The sequence below is a fragment of the Anticarsia gemmatalis genome, chromosome 19 (genome assembly GCF_050436995.1).
Source record: "Anticarsia gemmatalis isolate Benzon Research Colony breed Stoneville strain chromosome 19, ilAntGemm2 primary, whole genome shotgun sequence".
Taxonomy (NCBI): Eukaryota; Metazoa; Arthropoda; class Insecta; order Lepidoptera; family Erebidae; genus Anticarsia; species Anticarsia gemmatalis.
The window spans coordinates 11368730-11379610 of record NC_134763.1 but is presented as its reverse complement, the minus strand read 5'-3'; the positions used below and the strand labels follow the sequence as shown (position 1 = coordinate 11379610).

General features: G+C 37.2%; 1 protein-coding gene across 1 annotated transcript; it reads left to right on the top strand.

Moving 5' to 3' along the window:
* Nucleotides 1-469: 469 nt before the first annotated feature.
* Nucleotides 470-9564, top strand: LOC142981290 (uncharacterized). The gene is made up of 12 exons (XM_076127086.1): nt 470-580; nt 831-954; nt 1211-1272; nt 1724-1853; nt 2403-2717; nt 3170-3264; nt 4139-4339; nt 5399-5488; nt 6083-6122; nt 6489-6734; nt 8470-8651; nt 8963-9564. Exons 1-12 carry the CDS (start codon nt 511-513, stop codon nt 9130-9132), a joined length of 1725 nt encoding a protein of 574 aa, XP_075983201.1. The 5' UTR covers nt 470-510; the 3' UTR covers nt 9133-9564.
* Nucleotides 9565-10881: the final 1317 nt, after the last annotated feature.

Below are 10881 nucleotides of genomic sequence, written 5' to 3'. Positions count from 1 at the left end.
AGCTTGAAGGTAATTCCGTATTCAGATCTTGTGTAGATTTGGTTCGCGTCGCTCGTGCCTCGGTGGCTCCCTCTGGGTTCAAACTTGTCAGCTGTGAATAATGTCCACTGTAAGTCTATATAAATGCATTATTGTGTTGTTTTTTAACTGCCTTTTGTAGGCGTCGCCGTTGGAGTTACGCTTCATGATGAACTGTACTTATGGAGAGCCTAAATGGCTCGTCTCACAGCACGATTCTACCTTGCCGTTGAATGTGAAAAGGAAGTAGTTCAAGTAACAACTACTAAAGTAGTTCACTTTGTAATCACTGAAACAAAACTAATTTGTAACGTCTAACAAGTTGAGACCCTATTGATAGCCAAGACCGAGAGACACCAGCAAAGACACGCAACAATTCCGCATAGTGCAAGTGTGCACAAAATGAAATTGAACATGAAATTTTAATGCAATACGGTTATGTACACACATAAAATATTTTAATTAACTTACGAATTATTTATTTGTTTCATTATGTCCTTGACCGGTGCTCAGTCGCGTGTTCCAATGAAATGTATTACTTTGTGGACACTTGTCTTGTTAGGTGAGCTCAGTTTTTAACTGACTTCAAGAATAGGAGGAGGTTTTCAATTCGGCAGTAATTATTTAATGTTTGTTACCTCATAAATTGTAGGTGAACCAAATTTGATGTTTTTTTTATTTAATAGCTGATGCTTTCCGTGTGATCCCTTTTTTGGCGTGAGAGGCGTAGTTTAAGCTAATTATTTTACTTACCTAGTGGATAATTCGTGGTGAAAGGTTAAAACATGTTATATCTAATATTACATCCACAGTGAATCAACTTGATAGTTTAACAATCACAACAAGAACAGTACCACAGTCGTATTCAGCGCAGGGAGTAAGTTCTTCAGAAAGCAAAGGAATAGATAACCGAGAATGGGACGCTGGTCGCAGAAGGTATTTGTTTAATCAAGTTAATATGGTATAAATTATACAAATTTTTGGTTGAAGAACATGACGAAAAATAAGTTTTTGAATGATTGCTAAGTCCCCAAACCGCACTTGGCCAGCGCGGTGAAAACAGGGCCTAACATCTCCATCATTACGGGAGTAGACCCTTGTCCAGCAGCGGGACAGAAATGTGTTAGATTTATTATTTATGTATATGTAGCCATGAATCGGAGCCGAGGAAAGTTATGTGTTTTTATGACAGATCACGAAGAACCACAGAGTATCCAGACGATACGACTAGTACTGGGAAAGGCCTGAAGCTTGGCAAGTATTATTGACATAGAGGTATTATCAACATATCAAAAACTGTGTGTCACGCCTGTTATACTCGAAAGTGTAGAGGTGTAAGCGATGCACCCTCGTTTCGCCATTAGCATTGTTAGACCTATGTAATAGGAGGCGAGCCTATTGCTATACAATATGCACGATACCAAACTCCGGTCTACTATTGAGAATAATCTAATATACATTAGAAAAAGGCCAATAGCATTTTGTTCGACTCGAGAATCGAACCCGAGAACTCGTGGACAGCAGTTGGTTACACTAGCAGCCGCGCCACGGAGACATTCACATAATATGATAGGAGTCCCAACAGTAACCCTTTTCAAATATTTTTCAAATGTTTTCAGCTTTTTTGTACCATGTCTGGGTTATTTATTTTGCATAAACCGGGGTACGGATCATGAACTATACAATATTACAACTAATATTACAGCCACAGTGAATCAACATGATATGCTAACAATTGCAAGAAGTACGGTACCACGGCCTTATACGAAAAAAGGAGTAACTCCTGAGGAAAGCAAAGAAATAGATGGCCGAAAATGGGATGACGGTCGCAGAAGGTACTTTTATTTATATAAATATTATTTATGAAGGATTAGACAGATAGTAATTAGTGAAAATGACTGAGTGTTCCAAGCATGTTCCTCCCACGTTAGTAGTCGAAAGTTCAAACCCGGGACAATTCAATTTTTCTGACGTTGAAGGAAAGTGTGATGCAACTTTGCATGTCTGATAGTCCTTTAACACAGTTATTGAAGGAATGCATAGTCCCCAACTCATACTTGGCCAGCTTGGTAGACCCGATACCTATTTCATCCCTCATCAGCAGTAGGATAATGTATTCATTAATATTTTTGTTGATAGATTTTTTATAACTTCACTTCTGTTATACCCGAATTTGGTAAATGAAATACGTTTTGTTTTGTTCTTTGGGCAAGCATATTACCAAATACCGGGCACGTTACAAAACTCCGGGCTGCTAATGAGAATATTCTAATATAAAGCCTAATAGCACTTTGCCGCATTTGTACACACTACAACCTAGACCACAGGCGTAGTCAAACAGTGAGCGAGACATTAATGAGTTAATATTATTTAATATATGACAGACCACGAAGGGGGAAAACCACACTGAACCCGGACGACACTACTATAGATGATATGCCTAGTGCCGAGAAAGGACCGAAGCGTGGCAAGTACTATAACCCTAGCGTAGGCCACGAGCCCTACTGGGTTAACGGCTCTTGGGTCTTCATGCCACCGAAGAATGAGTCAATAGAGGAGGTTACGACGCGGGCAGGAGAGACCACCACGCCCAGCCGCGAACCAACTACTACTGTTATAACAACTACGAGGGTGGGCCACGATCCTGCTTTAGACCCTAATAGAAACTGCGGTGCTCCGTGTGGTCCTATGTATAAGAGGTAACTGCTATTCACACTGGTTATTGTATAAAATTTGCTATTAAATATGCGAAACTTTGAAGGCCCCAATAGCCACTTGCGCTCACCGGTATGTAAGCGATATGTGGGTTAAGCAACCATTGGCGCGGGCATTCCATAGATGACCGCTGACTGGTATTTGAACTGGGCGTTTCCGTGCTTTGGAGTGCTTTAAAAAGTCAGTCCCGGTGGTTGTCTGCTAAGATAACAGTCATTAAACCACGTCAAAGGCCTTCGGGCGGCTTAAACGACTTTGACACTAGGTTGACCACTGACCATACGATAAAATAAATAAAGTTTGGGTATTTGTTTTTTTTATAAAATTTGGTGCACAGATAGGCTTTAACTAAATTAATATAAAGATACCCGTTACTCAGGGTAATCCGACGTGATTTTATGTATATACATATGTAAAAACTTTCTGTTCGTTTCAGGTACGGACCAATATGTGGTCGTAACGCAAATAATGAAGTTAAAACCTTTGAGAATTACTGCACCATGTTGTCTATAGACTGTACAGGTAGAAGAGGTAAAGTTCTTTTACAGTTATATCTTAGATCTTTATAAAATTGGCTGCCATGAACAAATGTCTGGTAGGATCTTTTTTCATATTTTAGCGGCCCGCCCATCATACTCAAAACTACAAGAAATTATAGGCTAAAACCTTCTCCTTGAAGCAGTTTATCTATTATATTAGTTAGAACCAGATAAATATCCGTTCAGTAAATTTAAAATTTATCGCGAACAGACAGACGCGGCAAGGGGAATCCATTTTATAATATGTAGTGATTATCATCACGTTAACTTGTCCGACAATAGATGCAGATATCGCGGAATGGGTGCCAAGTTCAATGGAAAGTCCTGAACTTACTCCAAGTCTTGGCTAGCTTCAAAGTTATATGTGGATTGGAAATAAATGATCACCTCTTCTATCAGTAAACGAAAACGTCATGACAAGACCTTGCAGTCTTTAAAATAGTTCTTGAAGAGATGCAAAGTTCCCAACCAACAGTCGGCCTGCTAGCCCAAGGCCTCCTCCCTTCTTTCATTCTAGGAGGTGAGCCAAGTCCAGCGTTGCGACAATAATTTATTACAATTGTTTAGAGGCGCCCATAGCCAGTTGCGCTCACCGATCGGTAAACGATCTTTGGATTAAGCAACCGTTTGCTCGGTCATTCCATACATATACGGTCATTATATACATGGGTGAACGCATAGTGGTATTTGAGCTGGGCGTCTTCATGCTTCGGAGGGCACGTAAAAAGTCGGTCCCGGCTATTGTCTACAAAGATAACAGTCGTTAAGCCATGTCAAAGGCCTTTTGGGCGGCTTGAACAACTTCGACACTAGGTTGACCACTAACCATACTACAAACAAACAAACAATTGTTTTTTTGTTGGCAGGGTGGATTATGGTCTTGAGAGGCCAGTGTGAGTTCCCGAGCACCATTAATCCGGACGCACTAGATCATATGATAGAGGAATTGAAAAAGGCCAAAATAATAGTACCCAATGATCCTGATTTGATCGGCATACCTCACAATTACACCTTGTACTCGACCACAACCACCACTGTGACAACACCATCCTTTGACCCTTATCAAGGCTAGGTTGACGACATGTCATATTATTATAAGTCCGAGAATTTAGTAAAGAGCCTGCACGATTTATCTATCTATTTATTTAAATTTTTTATTTTAAAGATTTATTACTGTAGGATTTTTTTTTTAATTTTTGTTTTATAATATTTTTTATGTTCATTGTTTTTTTTGTATTACTTTGTAATTAGTGTAATTGGCCTGGCCGTTCTAATTATATAAATAAATAAATCTTTGTGATAACGAATAATTCCTTGTATTTTTGAAATAAAGTGGAAGATGTATCAAACGGCCCATTTACACCTGCAAAAACTTCTTACTTGGTCTCTAATTGAAATGTGTTAAATATTGTATTCGTCGGTCAGCCGCGAACCTTGCAAACAAAGCTCTCTACTAAGTTGTTGGACTATTATATAAATGTTTGATTTTAAATTAACATTTATGTACTTCCGGATTTTCAAAACGACTGCACCAAAATGAATACCTATTTTTTATTTTGTGTTTGTATAATTGTCAGTACAACATTTATATTAATAATTTAATATATTGTATGCAAATTAAATTGTAATTAATATTATAAATGCGAAGAAGTGTTTGTTTGTATAACGGATACCTAAGTCAATTTGCTCGCAAGTTGGAAATCTAATAGACTATAATATATCTTGTTATAGGACATTTGCTACTAATTACAAAAATATGAAGCTAGGTACTCGCATTGTCTATTATCTTTATAAACCACTTTTTAAGAGTTTTTGCAACTATAAATGAATTCAACATTATTCGGTCCACGTGGAAATTATATTTATTTACGACACTTGTGTGCGGAAGCAGCGACATGATTACCTTAATATTGAAAAAAGGGAAATAATAATATTGAAAAATTACGATATACCTACATACTTTGAAGCTCGAACTATCGCATTTGAGTAGTCAAATCCGTCGGATGTGACCCTATGCAAATAACCTGTTGTATTTCATGCGTCAGAAGCAAAAGTAATAAAAAGCGAAAATAATGAAATGGTAGATTGATTGAACAATCAACTTTATCTAATAATTTATTTGTAAGAACGATGTAAACTTACTTTCTCTGTTATGGTAAACCTTTATAAACGGATTGCACTCGTAGGTAAGTACCTACCATCTAAAAATATATTATGTAAGTACCTTCAACTGTGTCATCTTCACTTTGCCACGTCAAATTTATCAACTAAAAATATAGGTATTTTCGCATTCGTATTTGGCATTTGATGTATAATTTTACATAAGTCCTCTTTTTTTAATGCAAGTCTTGGTTTAGTAGCGCTTTGTTATAAAACATATCTATCTATACTAATATTATAAAGCTGAAGAGTTAGTTTCTTTGTTTGAACGCGCTAATCTCGGGACCTACTGGTGCGATTTGAGAAATTATTTTACTGTTGGATAGCCTATTTATTGAAGAAGGTTATAGGCTATATAACATCACGCTACGACCAACAGGAGCAGAGTACCAGTAAAAAATGTTACAAAATCGGGGAAAAATATGACACATTCTCTCTTACCTATATGACGCAAGCGATGTTGCGCGGGTTAGCTAGTTCTTAATAAATTGGAAAAGTTACCATGAGAAAGTAAAGATGCCACGGTTGACTGTATATGTATGTATATACGAACAGATTTTTCCTAAAAACCATACAAAGACCACCTGGATATTATACGAACAACAGTACATCTCGGCTTGAATAAAAATGCTAAGTTGATAATCGTTCAGTTGCAGTTCTATCGCTACACTTTCGAATTGCGAAAAGCCAGTAAGTATATTAATTTTGAAAATATTCACATGACGAAACTCCAATCCAGCAAAATGATTGTGAAATTCCATTTTAATCAGTAAGTCAGGTAAGTAGATCATTTAAAAATATTGGAAAAATATTTTGACGTTAAATGTGGTGTATTCGGTAACTTCAACTTTCTTTTACTTTTAATATTGTTTTTTTTTCTTTTCGTTTTAGATTTTATATATATTCATATAAGTATTCGAATGTTATGTTACAGACAAAATAGGTTTATACAAATATTTTGTTAAAAAACTCCAATTATCATTCTATTATATTAGATGTGTACCTAAATGAAATATAAACTATCGAGTGTTCTTCAAATCTGCGACTACTTTGCAGAACAACTACAGCAACTACTTCGGCTACTTCCACAACCACAAGCATACAAGATGCGATCAATTCGAAGAACCTGGCTATAAGGGAAAGGTACACGTTCAAGTATAACCCACACTTGGGTTATGAGCCGTACTGGGTGGACGGCGAGCCTTATGTGACGGATCCTTGGATCGCTAAGTCCAACCAGAAACTGACCACCACCACGGCGCCTATCATCTGCGGCGACGTATGTCACCCTATCTACCAAAAGTAAGTCTTCTTCTTATTGTATGGTTAGTTGTCAACCTAGTGGCGAAGTTGTTCAAGCCGCCCGAAGGTTTTGACATGCCTAAACGACTGTTATCTTAGTAGACAACAACCGGGGCCGACTTTTAAAGTGCATTTAATTGAATACGTATGTAACTGCCGCTTTTTAAGCGGCAGTTACATACGTATTTAAGTAACTATTAATTACGAAGTTTCGGGTTTGATTCCCATGAAGTGCTATTCGGATTTTTCATTGTTTTTAGCAGGCAATAGGCTTGCCTCTATGGAACTGACATTGTAATTGACGATACCTGGGTGTATTTCTTTGGACTACAAAACGGAACTTCGACAAATTCTTGTACGACACTACTCTACTCCGACAAAATGGCACTCCGATGCGTTTTAATTTAGACAATACTAGAGTTCGATATACCTAGTCTCAGACACTATTGTACACCGACAAACCGTTTCTTCGACATAACTTTAATAAGAAACAATGCGACTTCGACGACATACTCCTTCGAAAATAATGCTAGGTCGACAGCAGTAAACTTCGAAGTACTCTTCTCAGGCATGTTGTACTTCGACAATATCGTAAATCGACGTGACACATCTAAGCCACCAATGTATATCAATTTTTTTTTAATGTATTTTAATGAACTATTTTTACAGCATATTTTTATTTTTCATAGCAGTGATAGCCGAGTGGTAGGGTAAGGATGCCTATTATGAGATACCATTTTTATTTTTGTTTATAAAAATAAAACTGTTTCATTTGAAGCTTCCAAAGATAAAGTTTTGGATAGGAAATTTAATGCACTTTAAATGTGTAGTAACTATTTAGTGCTAAATAAAATATTTTTCTTGCTGGGTTGTCAAAAGTGAAAAATGACAGAAAAGAAGTCCACGGCAAAGGGTCTCCTATTATGAGATATGAGGGGTTCTTAATATAAGATAGTATCCAATATTAAGGTCTTTTAAATTTATAGTAAACAAACATAAGAAATACCGACCAAGTACGAGTCGGACTTGCGCACAAAGAATTCCGTACCATCATCTATAATAGAAAATTAATATTGAGCAAAAAAAGAAAAGAAAAGAAAGAAGATTTATCTTCACCGTTTCACCGTTGGAGCAAGTGATAATTATTTCTAATACACACATAACTTCGAAAAGTCATTGGTGTGTTGCGTGGGAGGTGTCAACTTATATACCACTCGGCTATCACTGCTATGAAAAATAAAAAAGGGTGTAAAAATAGTTCATTAAAATACATTTTAAAAAAAAATTGATATACATTGGTGGCTTAGATGTGTCACGTCGATTTACGATATTGTCGAAGTACAACATGCCTGAGAAGAGTACTTCGAAGTTTACTGCTGTCGACCTAGCATTATTTTCGAAGGAGTATGTCGTCGAAGTCGCATTGTTTCTTATTAAAGTTATGTCGAAGAAACGGTTTGTCGGTGTACAATAGTGTCTGAGACTAGGTATATCGAACTCTAGTATTGTCTAAATTAAAACGCATCGGAGTGCCATTTTGTCGGAGTAGAGTAGTGTCGTACAAGAATTTGTCGAAGTTCCGTTTTGTAGTCATTTCTTTGTACCCTTTTGCCTAAATCTTTGGATAAGACAATGGAGTAGTTTTAGTTTTATTAAAAACGAATAATTTTATAATAAAGTCACATAAAGAATTAACATATACTTAATAAGTTTTATCGAATATATATTGTTTTAGAGTCAAGGAAGTTTGTGGACGCTGGTCAGATAATTCCAGAACCTCTGGATGTTGGCCGCCAATATTTTTCGATAAATGGTGCACGGGCCGACCGGGGGACCAGTTGACAGACGGGTTCGAAACCTTTCCTACATACTGCGCCTTCCTCGCCCGCAACTGTAGGATGACTTTTATTCAACCCCGTGAGTAAACTGCTCAGTTATCATCACGAATGTTAAGTTGTAGCGCAATTCTCTGCAGTTGTTACTATCGAGTACCGAGTTTTAGTTTTACTTAAAAGACAACACCCGCTTTAAGAATTGCTGTTGTGTCGCGGGTCACAAAATACAATCAATCTTGAAACAATTATTATTTGTGGATCGCACAAATAAATTGTTACGAGTAGGAATCAAACCCACGACCTCCCGACGCAGTCGAAGCGGCGACCTAAACCACTGCACGACGGAGGCAGTCAAATTGAAATTTTGAAATTAACAATGTTTATTAATTACAGGGTACATTTTCATGCACATTGGAAAATGTAGGACGATGAATGAATGGTTCAAGCCGATGTTCTACAAAACTGATATTCTTAGCAGATTGAGTTCTTACTCGTTGGTTATCCTCACAACTAAGTCTACCACTACCACCACCACGACCACTACTCCGAAACCAGCAGGATGATTTAATAATCGACCGTTTCCAGATCAATACCTCAGAGGTTTTTTATTATTATTGAGAAAATTGGCCTCGCCTAGCCGATTGGCCCTAGACCAGCACAATTTTATCCCGTTGTTTCCATTCCGTGATTTCCATCAAACTTATACAAACCTTGTTCCGACAGTTAAAATAATAATATTGTAAAAATACAGTGAAAAATTGCCCGATTTCGTTTAGTTGTTTAAAAGTTATGCGCGTAAGTTCACCCATGTCTGCTTTTCGGTTTTAAAATCGCGCATACCTACTAACAAAGAAAATATGACCACACTAAAGAAATTAACACACTATGACCTCTCTTTTGAAGCCTCGTGCGATTATTAAAATAGCTAATTACCAAAAAATATGTGTAAGTTATTAAAAACGTCTTTTTGTCAAATAAACAATGTATTTGATGGGGCTTTTAGTTTTTGTTCCACCAATCGTACATTATTACTACGAATAAATATCAGACAACTTATCTGCTAAAAAAGGCAACTGTAAATTATAAAAAACCTGTCAAAATTCCATCTGATAACCTATTTAACACTTATCGAGAATTAGTAAAAACCGAGTCTTAAAAGAATTAATAAATAAAATAGGTATTCGTCTTTGTTCTACGACAGTCTCGAACAATTTGATTAACAACACCTCTGGAAGAAAACATTAATATTACTACTGCTTGTCGATTGTCTGAGGTTTCGCTGCGGAGTAATAGCTTCTCATACATTAGTCCTTTATCAGTGAGGCCGGGCCCTGATCGAGGGCCCTTCCCACGCAATTCTTTCACAGATATAGTGTGAGAAAACCTTTGGTTATTTCGCAAGAGAATTGTTAAGCAGCTGTGACGTGTGATGTATGGAATTGTGACGTGATTCGTGTATTTATTTGTGCTGTTTTGTAAATATAGGCCGTTTCTTATAAGTATTTTAATTTTATTAAACAATCAGACAATAATATGACACGAAAAGCACGTGAAAAGTAACGATACTATTGAATTTTTAGCAGCATGATATATTATATTCTGCGGTACAATAAAATCTATATTGTTTCGTCAAAAAAACTTACTCTGGATGGAGACAGTGGTGAATTCTAGTAACATTATAAATAATTCAACCATCAAAACGTATCGTGACACTTTTGTACGGTATTTCTGTACGTAAAAATATGCTTTCTCTACATTACGTACAATACACGTATGTAATATATCGCGTCAATTCCTCACCTCGTATCTCACTTCATTCAATGTTCCCGTAAATGACACATATGGGCTCTCCATCACGTTTATAATGCTCATTAGTGGAACAAAAACAACTAGCTGCCGAGCTTCGTTGATAGAATACTGATTACTCGCGACCAAACGGTTTTGTGTGTTTTTTTGCGAAGGATTGCGAAAACACTCAACATTAAAGCGCAATATTCAGACACAAGGTGCTTGCGGGACGCGTGCACTGTGCAGGTCGGTGCGGGAATACGGCGGTCATTTTTTTAAGTAGTTGTATGGATAATGACACTTGCAAAGCGGCTGCGGGTTGGGTAGCGTTCTTTTACCGCTACGCCAATGGATTTTGTGCTTTTAACAAATTTAAGCGATGAAATAGCATTACTCTACATCTGCCCGCATTGTGTGTAAAGACAAAGACGCGCGGCTTACGCATTAAAAACGCTCAATACGCTCCCGCCGCTCGTGTGTGTGACGCCTGAAAGGCTAGCCCTTCAGTCACGTCCCCGAGATGG

Coding starts and splice junctions, on each gene's coding strand:
- LOC142981290 (XM_076127086.1), top strand. CDS start 511: ATGTCCTTGACCGGTGCTCAGTCGCGTGTTCCAATGAAATGTATTACT. Junction 1,273..1,723: donor TGGGAAAGGCCTGAAGCTTG/GCAAGTATTATT, acceptor CTAATATTACAG/CCACAGTGAATCAACATGAT. Junction 1,854..2,402: donor TGGGATGACGGTCGCAGAAG/GTACTTTTATTT, acceptor AATATATGACAG/ACCACGAAGGGGGAAAACCA.